The sequence below is a fragment of the Mytilus trossulus genome, chromosome 10 (genome assembly GCF_036588685.1).
Source record: "Mytilus trossulus isolate FHL-02 chromosome 10, PNRI_Mtr1.1.1.hap1, whole genome shotgun sequence".
Lineage (NCBI taxonomy): Eukaryota > Metazoa > Mollusca > Bivalvia > Mytilida > Mytilidae > Mytilus > Mytilus trossulus.
Window position 1 is genome coordinate 76,727,722 of NC_086382.1, and position 18,880 is coordinate 76,746,601.

The following is an 18,880-nucleotide window of genomic DNA, read 5'->3' on the forward strand; positions in this document are numbered from 1 at the left end:
AGACAAGTTGACATATAGACTGAGGGGGTAGGGGCTCTGAACACTGACAGACTTATGGGCCACTAAGATCATGAAGATTGGCTAGGTTTGGACACACACCACTTTAAACAACATAACAAATAACATGTATAAATTGTTTTATATTGAAACATAAACATGATAAACAATATGTTATAAAATTTCCTGATAAATAAATTATCGTTGTTCGTACGTTTTATACTGAACATGGTGAAAAACAAACCCACTTTTTATGTAATTGATTGATATTTATGATAAGACATTAAGATATGAAGTACTCTTCAGTGTTGGTTATACTAAACTTCTGACACATCAATCTAGTAATACATGTATATACAAAAATCAATATAGGTCTGAAGAAGGCTTATCTTGTTAATTATAAATCAATATAGGTTTGAAGAAGGCTTATCTTGTTAATTAAGACACTGATTTAATTATATAAGTATCCTCTGTGGAAGTGTTTTATGACTAAGAGAATTAATTATTTATTAATTTATGTCATAATCAATACACAATTCCCAATTTATAGCATGTTTCATGTATGTGTGGTCATGGGAAAAAGTATTTTGGATAAATAATCGAAAGATAACCAATAGCAATAAGATAATAGTTAAGCAATGATTAATTGAATAAGAATGTGGTAAAAAAAAACACAGAAATTAAAAGTTTTGTTTATTCTCAGTGAATTTCTGAACAAAAGAAATCATGAATTTTAGATGTTTTATCACCATACAAGTGTGAAGAACACTGTGATTTGTGGTTATATCTTTTAAACTCTTGACACACTACAATATTTTGAAGAGATAATTTAATAGTGTTTTATCATCATCATTTTCACCTCCTTCTCTCAACATAATTATAAAATCAGATAAAACATACTTCATATCTTATCAAAAGATGCAGTAGATTTTATAAAAAACATCGCAATTACTTTAAAGTAAGAAATTTAAAAAAAAAATTAACTATGAACATGATGAATTCAAATTTATCAGCACAAATGTAATTGTGAATGTTTAGTGTACCTTTAAATTCTATGTAATGTGGCAAAAATCCAAAATAAAATAAGTTATATATACACTGATATTCTTCAGATAACATGACATGTATTTTATTAACTAATTGTTGATACACAAAAATAGTTTTAAATAAATTAATTATTTTTATTTAGATTTTTAAAAGCCATAATGAAAACTTTAAATAAAAAAGGTACAAAACTGCAATTGGTTAATCATGTTAATTGCATGAATTGAGTCCTTGTGTTCAGTTGAAAAATTACTTTTTTTGTTGTAGCATTAAAAGACTTTTTTTCATTATACTCTAGATCTTGATCCATCGTACATCAAAACATAGGAGTATCAACAATTTAAACAAATTACAAATGTCCTAATAAGATATACTCCTTTATGAGTTTTGGTAATGGTAATTGTTCTACTTTTTTCATTAAATGAATGTTTTGTGTTGAATGAATCAATGCATTTCTAATAACAAGACAAGAAAGTGTTCTCAAAGTTTGAGGAGATTCAGCACAATACGTAATCAGTCCCATCAGCTCAGGGTGAAGAATGAGATTCTGGAACTTTTCACTTTGGCATCTTTTAATTAAAGTTATGTCCACTGATGCACCTGCTTCTAACAGCATTTCTGGAATTTCTTTACAAGTGCTAAACTGGAGAGCTGTAGAAAGTGGGGTATGACCATTTAATCCAGTATGATTTGGATTAGCTCCATTCAACAGTAGCAAGCGGGTAGTCTGTACACAGTTTGCACGACATGTTAGAATAAGAGGTGTCCAGCCTCTGATTTGCACAACATCGACCTTTGCCCCTCTACGTACCAACTGGGAAGCTATTTTACTGTTTGCATGCATGGCAGCCATGTGAAGAGGCCTAAGATTGGCTGTATCTTTTATATTAACATCACAATTATCACTGATCAGAATGGCCTTCACCATTTCATAGTTATTCATATCAACAGCATGTAACAAGGGAGACCATCCACGATCATCAACAATGTTCACATCAAATCCACCTTGAACAAGAAGTTTAACCATTGGGACATCTTCTTTTACAATGCACTTAAACATAATTGTTAATTTTAGTCGCTCTCTTTTTTTATATGGTTTCAAAATGTATGTATAGTTGAAAACATCCACTATATATTTTAGATTTGTGTTACATCCATTTTGTACTAAAGCTTTTACAATATTAATTTGATCATTTTCTATTGCAGTTTCCACCATTGTTTGTCCCACTCTTTCTGGTCTTTCATTACTTCTAAAAGCATGGTTTACATCCAAGCCTTTCTTCAAATATTCATGTAGTGTCTCTGCATCACCCTGAATAATACATCGGTGTAAGTCATCTTCAAAATAATCCATAGTTTCTCAATTTTGTCACAAAAAATAGTTATTTTCTATTCTAAATTTGCTCAGCCTGAGTGTCCTAAGTCATCCTCAATCAGTATGTGCTCCCTGTCATAAAATCAATGATCAGAAGAATCTGGTACATTATGTATTGACTCTTCTTAATCATAATGAGGCAAATTAATATTTTATTCCTCCCCTATAGTTATGTACTGGTATTTCGGAACAGCTGAAGAAATTATGTGTACTGTTTGGAATAAATGTATGCATAATTAATAATTTGAGATAGTACCACATTTTGCACAGTATAAATGAAATATCAATTCAAACATATGAATAGCAAACTATCCATGACAATGAACTGAATTTGTGAAATCAGAAAAAAATGCTCAAGGGAGAAAGTCAGCTTTTAGAACGTCCATGCGTAACTTAGCAAATGTAAACTTCCGGCAGGTGCCCGTTCAATTAAAAATACGGAATCGCATATAAACGAAACAATGTTAAGATCAAACCCTATGTTTATTTACAATGAAAAGACATGTTATATTAAAAGTTTTTCAAATGAATTGTAAATTAATTAAAGCTCAGCAATCAAGTACTGCAAAAAGCAAGGATGACTTGAAATATTTTACATCGTTTTTAAAGTAATTCGTTTCGGAATATTTGAACATATGGCGGGAAATTTTCTATTGTGAATGTTGTTTGTAAACAGAAATTTGCTGATACCGGCATTTAATAGATTCATCAGTTCAGCGAAATTAAGTACCATGCCACCAAAAAGAAAGGTAAACTAAAGCAAAAATAAATAGCTAAAATATATTTTGTCACTTACTAAGCTCTGCAAGCGTATGTCTTCTTCTTCTTTCAGTAACTTCCTCCTGTGGTTAGGAGCACATCAATTTCTTGATTATACACAATGGGCTTATATTACACGGACTTATACAGCTAAAATCACTTTGTTATTTCACAGTATAAAACGCAATTACATATATTAAAAGACGATGGGCTTATTTATGTAAACATTGAAGGCCGTACTTTAACCTATAATGGTTTAATTTTTAAATTGTTATTTGGATGGAGAGTTGTCTCATTGGCACTCACACCACATCTTCCTATATCTATTGTGAAATAAATATTTTATATGCAAATTGAGAAAATAATTTGTGTATCTTCAGTGCTCAGACCATCAATGGGAAACAAAATGTTTCGTTTCGTCCATGGTTCGGATCTCCTGTAGTTGGTGATCGCAATACTGGTATACTAGTATTGTGCACAATACTGGTATAAAAAAATTGTACCAGTATTGTATTCCAGCATCATACCAGTATTGTGTTTTTCTTATGGTTTATGTACCCTTCTGTAGCCATTTTTGTACAAACTTTTTTCAAACCTCAATTGTATCAAAACTACAGATATAGTGAATAATAGACATGATAGAGATAGGCCATTTAGTACATATTCCAAGGGGAAACTTGATACAAAGCATTATTTTTTACTGTTTCATTGCATTTGATAGAAAAAGAGGACTTAGTGGCAAATAAATCAAGAGTTTTATAGAAAATCTATGAATGTGAAGAGTCAAAAATTAATTTTATGGGTCAATAAATTCAAAACAAATAATAGCCATTCATTAATTGAAGGGAACCATACTGTCTCAGCGTTTTAATAAAATCTTTACTTTCTTCTATGTTTTCTTTTAGCTCTGACTTTCCAAGTCTCAGTAGTATATTTTAGTGTCTATATTTTATTAAGATGGTATTTCCACAAATCCTCCCTCCACACTTCCTTTATTGAGGCATATTTTAATCAAGATATTAATCAAACATTGTGTTTATTCCTTAAAATCACTAGTTATACAGGACCAACATCATTTGCCCATATAGAACTCTATCTTTCTACTTTTTAGGCTGAAAAACTTGTCAAACAGCTTGTCACACAAGTTTTTAGATCATAGCAAAGTTGAAAGGTGACCTGCTTCATTTGGTTTTTATGGTCTGACACACTAAACCAGTTTCACCTTTCTACCTCTGCTGTGCTTCGTAGCAATACAGCTAAAAAAAAAAGCTGTGCTCAGTAAATTCACAATGTTAGGATATAGCTACAGTAAAAAAAATTGCATTAAAGATAAGGAATACAGAAAAAGATGACCAAGGCATCCTACCAATGCTACTAAGACCCTCTTCAACTTTTCCCATAACTCGAAATACCTAAACATATATATATTCTTAAGCAAGAAGCAGGGTTTCCGCTGGCGGTCGCCATTTTCGCAATTTGCGAAAAAAATATAACTGTGGCGATTAAAATTCGTCTTTGGCGAAAGAAATATATAACGATTTATTTTCAGCCATCTTGTCTATTTACTTTTTTAGGGTTTCTCTGACTTTACCGATCAGACAAAACTCGGAATTCACCTTGAACTCGTTAAGATTTGACAGAAAATCAATAATCAGCTGATTGCATTCATAGCTATCGACATCAAAGGACTAATTAATAAAGGTGTTCATTATATGATATGACAAAATGATATTGTTAAATGGCTTCTGTCACTACGCACTATGTAACGGTTTATTTCTTCCTCTGTGATATTTTATCCTGAGGATAATTTGTCACGAAAATTTTTTTCTAGGCATGGTATTTCACAGGTAGAATTTTTTCCAGAGGAGTGAAAATCTATCTGTGTTATGCGGAAAGTATGTACCGGTATATATTTGCCGTATCATATTTCACAGAACCTTGTGAAATATACTCCCATTAACTAGTATGTAAGTTACTCGCAATCAATATATACCTGACTTTAATTGTAAAATGTTTCACAAAGGTAGAACAAATTTGCATAATTTATCAAAGGGAGGTAAATATATATGAGCAATTTATATTTTAAAGATATTAATATATTATAATATATTCCTGAATCTATTTCATAGTGAAATTTTTCCTTGAATCTTATTTTTTATATATTCATTCATATAACAAGATGTCTTACAACATAAATATTTAATAAGACAGATATTATTTCACAGGTAAATACTATCCAGCTGTTACAATTGCTTTTGTTCCAATATATTGTTATGCTATAATTTATCTGATTTCCATATAATTAAAAACAACATCTTTGTCCCCAGACTATTTATATATAGTTAAAAATATTATCATGATCAAATTCTTCCATTACTGTTAACAGTAGTAATGCAACTATATTTTTACCTTTACGTTTTAATTTATATTTGTACTGAGATCTGAAAACAACTCACTTTTACATGTATTTCACATACCTTATTTAATCATGATATTATTTCACAATAATGATCTTTGAAATTATTTCTGATTGTCTTTCTTATGTTTAACATGTTTAATGATAATTTTCTTTTAAAAGAATGATATTTACTTAAATTTTTTTTGGAATTTTTTTCAATGATAATTTGTGAAATAATTGCCATTAAAATACGTTTTTTTTTACAAAATAGGTTTAATTCAAATACACTTTTATTATTTCATAGTATTTGTAAAGGATATTTTTTTTCTAATAACTATTCAATAAGTAAACTACCCAGATAGAATTTCACGGCAAAGGAAAAAATATCCCAGTGGAATAGTTTCCTCCGGATAAAAAAATAACAACAACTACTGCGACATTTTTTCCTCCGGAACAAATTTCACTCGGATATAAATTTGCTTTACAACATTTCACGAAAGGGATTTATTAACCACTTTTCGACGCACGTGTTTGAAGCAAAATTTTTACGCTTCCTCTCCTTCTTTTAATGATAGTCCAGAAAAGAAAACTGTTGTTATGACGAAAACTGTTCAAAAGCAAGAAAAGTCTCTGATTTAAAACTTTATCATTCAACTTTCATATAGGTAATTGATTTGAATTGGAACTTCAAAGTTGTTTCAGTTACACTAGTGTTTAAAGCATATATATTGTTTTACTTATTTACGATGGTCTAGAAAAGAAAACTGTCGTTATGAAGAAATATATTCAAAAGGTTGGCATGAGAATAACCCTTCAATGTAATGACTACAACTTACATGAGCGATCAATTCCAAGTGATAAGATGCTTTGTTTTGTTGTAAAAAACACTTCCTATTTAGGGGGGGGGGGGTCTTGAAAAAAGGGAAAATTTGAAGAAGAAAAAATATATGTGTATATGTGTGTTACTTGGCGAAAAAAATAATAAAGTGGCGAAAAATATATTGTTTTGGCAAAAGAGGTGGCGAAAAAAATAATTGACCCAAGGGAAACCCTGGCAAGAAGTATGTAGACATATTTTAGAATATGTTAAGTGAGTAACTCAATGCTAGGAAAAAATCAGATTGAGTTATCTTTCTTTACTCGGGTGTCTGAAAATCATATTAATATGTATACAAGCAACTGAAATTAAAAATCATACAAGACTAACAAAAGCCAGAGGCTTTTAAATTGGGACATGTGCTAAAATGAGGCGGGGTAGAACATGTGTTTTGAGATCTCAACCCTCCCCATTTAACTCTCAATATAGAAAAAAAACACACACAACAATACGCACAGTAAAGCTCAGCTCAAAAGAAGGAGAGGTAGAAATATACCTTTTATAACTTTAAAAAGAACTTAATCACACTTTTTCTAGTAATGATGATTTATCAAAAAAATGTTTCAAAAGTTATGTAGATGCTGAAACTGAATATAAATTGATTGTTAAATAGAAATCTCAGATAGAGGCCTAGGGCACTCCTGATTTACATTATCTAAGTAAATATAAAAACGTACGTGTATCTTGTGGAAACAATTATCTTAGTAATATGATAATTACAAAAAAGGTATGAGTAAATTTAAAATGAAAGATGTGGTATGATTGCCAATGAGAGAACTCTCCACAAGAGACCAAATGACACAATAATTAACAACTTCAGGTCACCATACTGCCTCCAACAATAAGGAAAGCCCACACTGCATAGTCATTGCCGCATTAATAATTAGTAAGTTCAGTACTACATTATCATATATTTTTAAGCAGACACAATAGCAAGTAGATGTGGTGTATATATATATTTTTGAAACTTCAATCTACTGATAAAAGAAAGAACATTTTAATTTTTTAAACTCTGGTGGATAGTTGTCTCACATGTCTCATTGGTAATCATACCACATCTCCTTATTTTAATATTAAATGTGCTTTATAATTAAATTTGTTTATCCAATAAAATCGCTTGGTTGATTATCTTATTATAGAAGGCAGAAGTTGAAGCAACAACCAAAAAGACAACAGAAGCAGAAGATGAACCAACCCCCAAGAAGACAAAGATAGATAAGAAGTCCAGCACAGCCAGTACAGATCTACCTGATGATGTAGATACTTCGTTCCCAACACAGATTAACCCTGATGCTAAAACAAAGGATGGAAGGAAATTTACCAAGACTATTGTATCGTGGAATGTTAATGGTGTCAGGGCTTGGTTAAAGGTATGTACCAAGACTATTGTGTCGTGGAATGTTAACGGTGTCAGGGCTTGGTTAAAGGTATGTACCAAGACTATTGTGTCGTGGAATGTTAATGGTGTCAGGGCTTGGTTAAAGGTATGTACCAAGACTATTGTGTCGTGGAATGTTAATGGTGTCAGGGCTTGGTTAAAGGTATATACCAAGACTATTGTGTCGTGGAATGTTAATGGTGTCAGGGCTTGGTTAAAGGTATGTACCAAGGTTATTGTGTCGTGGAATGTTAATGGTGTCAGGGCTTGGTTAAAGGTATGTACCAAGACTATTGTGTCGTGGAATGTTAATGGTGTCAGGGCTTGGTTAAAGGTTACGTACCAAGACTATTGTGTCGTGGAATGTTAATGGTGTCAGGGCTTGGTTAAAGGTATGTACCAAGACTATTGTGTCGTGGAATGTTAATGGTGTCAGGGCTTGGTTAAAGGTATGTACCAAGACTATTGTGTCGTGGAATGTTAATGGTGTCAGGGCTTGGTTAAAGGTTACGTACCAAGACTATTGTATCGTGGAATGTTAATGGTGTCAGGGCTTGGTTAAAGGTATGTACCAAGACTATTGTGTCGTGGAATGTTAATGGTGTCAGGGCTTGGTTAAAGGTATGTACCAAGACTATTGTGTCGTGGAATGTTAATGGTGTCACGGCTTGGTTAAAGGTATGTACCAAGACTATTGTGTGGTGGAATGTTAATGGTGTCAGGGCTTGGTTATAGGTATGTACCAAGACCATGAAGACTATTGTGTCGTGGAATGTTAATGGTGTCAGGGCTTGGTTAAAGGTATGTACCAAGACCATGAAGACTATTGTGTCGTGGAATGTTAATGGTGTCAGGGCTTGGTTAAAGGTATGTACCAAGATTATTGTGTTGTGGAATGTTAATGGTGTCAGGGCTTGGTTAAAGGTTACGTACCAAGACTATTGTGTCGTGGAATGTTAATGGTGTCAGGGCTTGGTTAAAGGTATGTACCAAGACTATTGTATCGTGGAATGTTAACGGTGTCAGGGCTTGGTTAAAGGTATGTACCAAGACTATTGTGTCGTGGAATGTGAATGGTGTCAGGGCTTGGTTAAAGGTATGTACCAAGACTATTGTGTCGTGGAATGTTAATGGTGTCAGGGCTTGGTTAAAGGTTACGTACCAAGACTATTGTATCGTGGAATGTTAATGGTGTCAGGGCTTGGTTAAAGGTATGTACCAAGACTATTGTGTCGTGGAATGTTAATGGTGTCAGGGCTTGGTTAAAGGTATGTACCAAGACTATTGTGTCGTGGAATGTTAATGGTGTCAGGGCTTGGTTAAAGGTATGTACCAAGACTATTGTGTCGTGGAATGTTAATGGTGTCAGGGCTTGGTTAAAGGTACGTACCAAGACTATTGTGTGGTGGAATGTTAATAGTGTCAGGGCTTGGTTAAAGGTATGTACCAAGACTATTGTATCGTGGAATGTTAATGGTGTCAGGGCTTGGTTAAAGGTATGTACCAAGACTATTGTGTCGTGGAATGTTAATGGTGTCAGGGCTTGGTTAAAGATATGTACCAAGACTATTGTGTCGTGGAATGTTAATTGTGTCAGGGCTTGGTTAAAGGTACTAAAAATAGATATATGTCAAGCTTTTGGGAGACCATTTGGTTTCCTAAGCAATGTAGAATTATGCAGTATAACTATTCTGTACTCAAGTAGAACAACATCTGTGATTGTAAAGTTGTATTGCTATTCTTTTATATACTTTGAAATAACAAAACTTGAGCTTGTTCTTTTCTAAAGGAATTAATGAACTCAGACACAAACATTTCACATTCATGTACATCATGTACATGTATATATTGACAATGTTATGTACATCTATATTGGATATTGGACAGAGTTCAGTAGTTAATTTAAGTCTTACATGTACATTATTCCTTTCATATGTGTATGTGGAATGATAGGCAAGAACATGAAACAAATCTGTGTTTTGTTCTTAAGTAAGTTAAGTTAAGTTAAGTAACTGGTAGATTTTAAACTTGTACTGATATACCATTATATACCATATGTATAAACATTCATATATATTTCATTATACCCCCGCTTTAAAAAAGGGGGGGTATACTGTTTTACCTCTGTCTGTCCTTCCGCCAGTCTGTCCGTCCCATGAATATTTTTCGTCGCATTTCTCAGGAACTACAATACAAGGATTTCTGAAATTTGGTTTTAGGGTTTATCTTAGTCAGCTTTACCGTGTGATGCGTTTTCAGATTGATTACTTGACAACTTCCTGTTTACCGAACATTTGTATGATTTTACACATGATAGCCAAGTTGAAAATTTTCGTCACATATTTCTCAGGAACTACAATACAAGGATTTCTGAAATTTGGTTTCAGGGTTTATCTAAGTCAGCTATACCGTACGATGCATTTTCAGATTCATCACTTGACAACTTCCTGTTTACCGAACACTTGCATATTTTTACACTATTTATATTATCCACTTGCGGCGGGGGTATCATCAGTGAGCAGTAGCTCGCAGTTTCACTTGTTATATATGCATGATATATGTTACCTACATGTACATACAGGTACATGTATGTCTCCCAAGTAAAAGATTTTTGAAAATTTGTCAAGGATGGGTGACATGTTAGATTACGTATTAAATGTTGTTTACTCAGTGAGATTTCTCTCAAAAATCTGTCTGATGGATTCTCAGTATGTAAATTATATGGACATGTATTTGAATAGTGTACCAAAGCAGTGAAAGAAGTACAAATATAAAAAAAAGAAGATGTGGTATGATTGCAAATGAGACAACTCTCCACAAGAGACCAAAATGACACAGAAATTGACAATATTAGGTCACTGTATGGCCTTTAACAATGAGCAAAGCCCATAACGCATAGTCAGCTATAAAAGGTCCCGAAATGACAATGTAAAACAATTCAAAGAGAAAACTGACAGCCTTTTTAAATATAAAAAATGAACGAAAAACAAATATGTAACACATAAACAAACGACAACCACTAAATTTAGTTGTAGATACTAGATTGTTGGAAAAAAGATTGTACACAATTAAATTTTTAATACACTTACTGTTAAGCTATGTTTCCATTTCGTCATAATTTCCTGTTTTTATGAATAACTAAAAATATAGTGCAGTAAGAGAGATAGTGTATAAATATAACAGTCAATACCATGTGATATTTGCTGCTGGATGTTGATTCATCAATAAATCAATTCTATATTTCAGAAAGATGGTATAGATTATTTACAGAAGTATAAACCAGACATATTTTGTATCCAGGAGACGAAATGTTCACAGGAGAAACTCCCTGCTACACTCAAAGTCCCAGACTACCATTCTTATTTCTCCTCAGGGGACACTGAGGGGTACGCTGGGACGGCTCTATACTCTAAAGAAAAACCAATCAATGTTACGTATGGAATGGGTAAGGATTAAATACACAGAAGAAACTCCCTGCTACACTTTCTGTCCCAGACTACCATTCTTATTTCTCCTCGGGGAACTGCTCTATACTCTAAGATAAAATGAATGTAACACCTTCATTCTAACCTGAATCAATAGACTGTAGTATAACAGTACAACATCAATAGACACACTCTAAGGTATCAATTGAAATGGCCTAACATTATCAAAAATAATTATTAACAAAAACAAGTTAACATACACCATTGTACACTGTAGGAATAAATTTGATCTATGACACAATATCAATACAATATTTAAAACAATTGTCAAATAGACAACTGTAACCTCGGACAAAATGTCGTACACAGGTATCTTTAAACATAATAATTTTGTTATTAGAATAAGGAAGTATTTTTTACAAAATTAATTTGTTGTTCATTGTAAGGGAACAGAACTAAAAATTTATCTTAATACTAAAACCATAGGTGGTATATAAAAAAGAAAATAGTGAGACAAGATGTAACACAAAACAAGCAAATTTTCAAAAATGCATTACATATTGTGTCAACTGGTCAAATCATCAGGAAAATAGGATTTGAGAGAACTCACAGTTACTGAAAGCTGTCTGAAAGCCAAAACAATTAATAATTAAAATCATGCAGTTTGTTTTACTAATACTGCAAATAGTATATCAAAGTTGAATCTCCTCCATCGGTTTTCACTTGTTTTTTTCAGGTATAAAGAAGCTAGATGACGAAGGACGACTAATTACAGCTGAATATGATACATTTTACTTAGTGGGAGCTTGTAAGTCTGTGTGATAACATCTGTTTAACTCAGAGTTTCCTTCAGAACACACAAATCTGTTGTAAACAAAATTGAAAGACTGCTAAGAGTCAAAAAATGATAGTCTGATTAATGATATGATCAAATTCTAAAACATATGGCTTTGTAAACACATAGTACCTTACAGCTAATAGTTACCTTCATACCTTCACACATTCCCTTTATGTCCTATCTATCTTTAACTATTCTTCCACAATAGACACAAAAAGAACATTGACACCATGATACTTTTTGAAAAGATCTTTGGAATGCTGTAAATCCAGTTATTTTCGCAGGGTGTAAATTTTTCCCGGGATGTAAATTTTCGCTTATATTCACTGATAGAACAAAAGTGCCAAAATAAATCAGTCCAATTTAAAAGGGTATATGCAAAGGTATTGAAAAAAGTCTTGAATATGCCAAAATAACAATGGCCAAAATAACAACGGCCAAAATAACAACGGCCAAAATATTTCATATACCTTATTCATTGAAAATCTCGAAATTTTACACCCGTGAAAATAACCGGCTATATAGTATATGACATACAAAATATAGAGTATGATTCTACAGGTTTTGCAGTGTACCTTTCTATAGTGTGAGTCTTATGTTGTTGTAGATGTTCCTAATTCTGGTAAAGGCCTTGTCAGACTGAAATACAGAACTAAGGAATGGGATGTAGCATTCAGAGACTATATGAAAGGGTTAGATGCTAAGAAGCCAGTTATATATTGTGGAGATTTAAATGTAGCTCACCAGGAAACAGGTAAATGAGGACTATATAATAGTTAATGATATTTTATAGTCATTATGGTTCTATTGATTCTATTGTAGTTCAATTACAAATATATTTATACCCCCCGCTTTAAAAAAGGGGGTTATACTGTTTTACCTCTGTCTGTCCTTCCGTCCGTCCGTCCGTCCCATGAATATTTTTCATCGCATTTTTCTCAGGAACTACAATACAAGGATTTCTGAAATTTGGTTTCAGGGTTTATCTAAGTCAGCTATATCGTGTAATGCGTTTTCAGATTGATCACTTGACAACTTCCTGTTTACCGAACACTTGCATATTTTTACACTATTAATATTATCCACTTGCGGCGGGGGTATCATCAGTGAGCAGTAGCTTGCAATTTCACTTGTCTTACCTGCTTTGCCTCAGGTGGAGGCAGGTCTAGTTATCGCTCCACTTCATCCGTCCTTCCAAGAAATTTCTAAGAAAGGGAATGATTTAATACTTGATCTACAGCTTGATGATGTAGAGTTGAAGCAACAAAGATATTTTTACATCTGCAGTGTACCTACTTTTAGTATGTAGAAAGTATGAAATTTTACAACACTAATTGAACAAGGAAACAAATTTACAACACTGAAACTCTAACTAATTTATGTTACAGTCTACAATAAAAATGTTTTGATTTATTTCAGATCTCAAGAATCCAAAGACAAACAGAAACAAAACCCCAGGTTTCCATGACGACGAGAGGCAAGGATTTACAGACTTGTTAGCTGAGGGATTCTTTGACTCTTTCAGAGAATTGTACCCTAATGCCCGGGAATGTTGGTCCTTCTGGACATATATGATGAATGCAAGAGCTAAAAATGTGGGATGGTAAATATTTCAGTTTTGGGTATCACAATTACATAATAAAGTAATTAACTTTGATACAGTGATATGCAGTGTGTCTGTATTTTTAAGTTAAATATATTTTTATCATGTGATAATTGTTTCAGACATTTTTATGAACAAAATGATTTATTTTCGTTTGAAACAACTACCTTCTTTGTGTATAGTCGCCGTCAGCTAAAATTTGTAGCGGTTATCGGTTAAAATAATCTAAACTATCAATCGCATTCACTCGAGATATAGGTTTTATCATTCCATTCATAAATCGCAAAAAGAAAAACCACTACTGACCTACCTTTTAAGAGATCACACTATAATAATCCTGACCTTCACATTTTCCAGAATATTTTACATTGTAATTCCGCCATCTTCGTTTCTATGAGGATCATTTGTTTACATGTGAAATTCGTCACTTGCGCAGTTTCCTGAAATGTTCTTTTCATTGATGTGATGCGGTTTCCTGCCCTTTATGCAAATGTTATGAAATTGAACTCCACGGAAACACTTCCGGAAAAAACAATGGCGGATTACACCATTCAAAATAGTCTTGAAAAATGTGAAGGTCAGGATTATCACAGTGCAATCACTTAACAGGTATGTCAGTAGTGGATTTTCTTTTTGCGATTTATGAATGGAACGTAAAAAACTATATTTCGAGTGAACGTGGTTGATAGTTTAGATTATTTTTACCGATAACCGCTACGAATTTCAGCTGACGGCGACTATAGTGGTTAATTGTTCTTCATCATTGAGAGTAGCGGTGGATTTAAACCAAAGAGTAGAATTATTATTAAAAGGTTTTAGATTTCTAATGTTTGTATTTCAGGAGGTTGGACTACTTTGTGTTATCAGACAGATTAAAGAAAGATTTGTGTGAGCATGCTATACAACAGGATGTCATGGGGAGTGATCATTGTCCTATTGTCCTACAGATGGCGCTCTAAAGTCAAAAGTCAAGCAGTAATTTTGTGAATGAAGTGCAAAATGTTAGAATGAAATGTTGTACAAATGTAGAACCTTTTTTTTCAATAGAAATAGTAAAAATTATTATGAATGACATATTGTGTTGTGTATGAAATTTAAATGAGTTTGACATTTTCAAATATTAGACCAAAAACTAAATACGAAATAAGTTGTCGTCTGCTAGCCAAATATTATATCACTGCAAGATGTTTGTGCACAGATTATTTTATTTTTAAAACAAATGTTTAACACGAAAGCCTGCAGTAGGGTTGGTTTTTATAAATCTTTCAAATTTATTTTTATTGACCAATATAAAATTGTTTTTAAGATTTTCGTCATGTTTTTATTGAAATTTGTTTTTTACATAATAATAATGGTGTTTTTCCATAAAACATGCATGGTTCATAATACATTCACTTTAAATTTTCTTCTTGCAGTTGATTAATAAATGTAGACTTCATAGTCTGTTTATTTTAGATTTTATAGATATGGTCTAGATAAGATATACTACACACAATTCTTAACAGTGCAATACATTTTGACTTTTAAACAGTGATTAAGAAGACTCCTAGATGAGTTGCATTTCAACGAACTTATTTGAAAAAATTCTGTATATTTACTAAACTCTTTAGGAATTTGAGAATATTTCTGTATCATAAACATGACTCACAGGTTAAAATTTAAGAAATTTTCTTGAACACAATAGATCATAAATATACATGACAAAGGTTAATACACTTTAGTGTTATCATCATAGAATAAACTTTTATTGTGAATCTGAATGTAATGTAGATCATTTTGTAGATTTTTCATTAAACTTCATCATTTGTTTTCAATTGTCTGTTTATTTTTAATTGATGTGCTGCATAATTTATAAAGACAAAAAACCCAACAAAACATATTACAAGTATAAACCCATAAAACATATGGAAGTTTATATATCAATGTCAATATTCTTTCTAGAATTTAATGGCAGAGGAGCACACTTTAGATCTTTGCATAAACATAACACTATCAATTCCAGACAGACAAACAATTTTAATATGATCATCCACACTATGATACACCAACTATAGTTGACACAATGCTTACAAAATCTGAGAAAAGGACCAACTACAAAAACTTATCATTGATCAAAGTACCTTGAAAAAGCCTGTCTGATAGAATGTACACGTTACACCACATATAGATGATCTTATGAATATCTGAGAAATGGACCTCAACAGGTAACTTAATCTTAACCAAATGTAACTTTAACTTTTCATGATTAAATGATGTACCAATTATCAAATCAAAACCTTCAAGCGTTGTCGAAAAAAAGTGGAAAACTGATTATTTGCATGAATTTTCGAAATCCAAGCACCACTAATCTGCACAAAAATCATCAGACTGGAGCAAAATTATATTTGATTTGTAATTTGTCATGATAAAACAATATTCTAATTATTGAATTACTTAGTAACATCTTCAAGCATGACAATAACGTGCAGAAAGCTGAATATTGGAGTGAATTTGTTAAGTCCAAGGACCATAACCCTGCACAAAAATATCAGACCAGAATAACATTCAGAGTTGATCTGTAACTTGTCCAGATAAATCATAATAGTAAATATCAAAACCATATCTTCAAGCACAAAGGAAAATAGTGTGGAAAACAGATTTGCCTGACTGACCTGATGTACATACAGACAGAGTACAAACCTTAAGTCCTCTTTGACTTCGTTAGTAGGGGACTAATAAAAAAAATGTTGGGTTTATATATCAATGAGACAGCAAACAATCAACGACTATACCTTCCTGTGGGCTTCATACACCACATGCTTCAATAAACCTCCAAAAAGCATGTTATTGGTAACTATGAAAACACATTTCTGTTGGATTGTTTTATTGAACCTAGCATATAGTGGAATGGCAGTGTACAAATGATAAAACATAACAAAAACATTGCAAATATGATAAAATAAGGATTCAAGAAAACACTTAATAATTTCTTGATTCGAAAGTAAAAAGACCATACATAATATCTATTAGATTCTGAATTATTTTCATTTCAAGGCAACTTTCTGATATCATGATTTAAGTGATAAAATGTAAACCTAATACAAAATTTAAGGTCAGCTAAAGGAAAATTCTGAAAAGTACTAAACACTTTTACATCTCTATTTTTTTCTGATTTTTTTCAATAATTTTTAAGAAAAAAACAGATTTTAAAATGAAATCATCAAAAACTACTTTATGTAAATTAACAGAATATGAAAGAAACAACATGTTGAACATAACAACCATAATAATCAGCATATGTTAGGGCTATTCCATTAAAACAGATGTGGGATGGTAGGACAGGACATTATTTTTGGATAATGGTACACATCTTCTGATTGGCTGACAATGTGCTGTCTATCAGCTCATAGACATACTTTTGTACTGTGACTGGTTATTCATGTTTTTAAAAATTAAATTATAAATAATGACTAACATTTTTTCTGCCTATTAAATAACGATATTTTGATCTCCATAGACAGAAAAAGTATAACAGTCATTCCTTAAGTATAGTTATTTCCTTACTATCCTCCCACATCTTTCTTAATGGCATAGCCCTAATGACAATGAAAGCACTCATGTAAACGGCATACCTGTGGAGCAAGGGAGTATGTATTTTGTAATGACAGTAAATGCACTTTTTTGGGACTATGTACATGTGCAGGGGAGCATGTATTTGTAATGACAATGAAATCTCTTTTATTTACTGTGTACATGTTTCAGTGAGCATATATGTTGTATTGACAATGAAAGCATTTGTGTACACTGCATATTTGTGAAATGGAGCATATGTTATGTAGTGACAATGAAAGCATTTGTGTACACTGCATATTTGTGAAGTGGAGCATATGTTATGTAGTGACAATGAAAGCATTTATGTACACTGCTTATTTGTGAAATGAAGCATATGTTGTGTAGTGACAATGAAAGCATTTGTGTACACTGCATATTTGTGAAATGGAGCATATGTTATGTAGTGACAATGAAAGCATTTGTGTACACTGCATATTTGTGAAATGGAGCATATGTTATGTAGTGACAATGAAAGCATTTGTGTACACTGCATATTTGTGAAATGGAGCATATGTTATGTAGTGACAATGAAAGCATTTATGTACACTGCATATTTGTGAAATGAAGCATATGCTATGTAGTGACAATGAAAGCACATAATACACTGTCTGTGTATAAGTGAGAGGTGCATATTTTGTGCAAAGGCAATAAAAAAACCAATTTTGACAACAACCAAACTTTTGTACACTGTCTATCTATGAATGGAGAGGAGCAAATTGTGTGTAAGAATAAATAATATAATTATGCCAATTGTCTACACCTGAATGAAGAGAAGAAAATATTGTGTAATGAAAATGATGATTTAAAACTTATGTATACTATCATATAAATGTTTAAGGTGGTACCAAACACCTTGACTAAAATTAATTTGGCCTGTTTAATTTTCATAAAATTTGGACAAAATATTTACTTTGACCCTTTGACCAAAGTATAAAAATTTCAAAAACCTTGAACCACACTTTCTTGGAAATATTTCAGTTGATATATAAAAGCAGTTTGACAAACACTAATTTTGATCATTGAGAAGCTTAATATTTCCATAACAATACAACACGATTAAAACGATTAGCTGACTTTATAGAGTTATCTCCCTGTAGTTTTAGGTACCATCTTAAATACTAAATTTATTACTAAGAAGTGCAGTACACAAATTATCTCATCTGCTGCAGCACTTATTACTCTGATTCACTTAATTGTAATTTATCCACAGACAATTTAATAATTCTCGTGGATAGTTGTCCAATTGGCAATTATACCACATCTCATTATGTATTTAGAGAAAAATTAATTCTGAAAGGTTTCAGTTATAAATTCAAAAACAAATATTGAGGGGTGGGGGAAATATTTCTTCAAATTTGAAAGCTATATTCTTTAAAACTGTTTAAAAGCACTCCTACAATACATTAAACATATATTGGAAACTTAAAATAACTCATATAAAGATTTAAATGAAGAAAACAACTTTCGCAAGACTGACAATATGGCACTTACATAATATTATTAACATTTAGTAAATAAAGTATCTTGAGCAGACAAAGCACTGGTGTGCATAATAAAATCTTTACAAAATAACGAAGAACAATATGGAACCATAT

General features: G+C 32.0%; 2 protein-coding genes across 2 annotated transcripts; one reads left to right on the forward strand and one right to left on the reverse strand.

Moving 5' to 3' along the window:
* Window positions 1–354: 354 nt before the first annotated feature.
* Window positions 355–2,830, reverse strand: LOC134688586 (ankyrin repeat and SOCS box protein 8-like). Its single transcript, XM_063549394.1, has one exon. The coding sequence runs from the start codon at window positions 2,393–2,395 to the stop codon at window positions 1,391–1,393; it is 1,005 nt and encodes a 334-aa protein (XP_063405464.1). The 5' UTR covers window positions 2,396–2,830; the 3' UTR covers window positions 355–1,390.
* Window positions 2,831–7,159: 4,329 nt separating this feature from the next.
* LOC134688190 (DNA-(apurinic or apyrimidinic site) endonuclease-like) lies at window positions 7,160–15,506 on the forward strand. The gene is made up of 7 exons (XM_063548660.1): window positions 7,160–7,177; window positions 7,590–7,820; window positions 11,075–11,273; window positions 11,990–12,061; window positions 12,699–12,845; window positions 13,511–13,694; window positions 14,536–15,506. The coding sequence occupies exons 1-7, from the start codon at window positions 7,160–7,162 to the stop codon at window positions 14,651–14,653; spliced, it is 969 nt and encodes a 322-aa protein (XP_063404730.1). The 3' UTR covers window positions 14,654–15,506.
* Window positions 15,507–18,880: the final 3,374 nt, after the last annotated feature.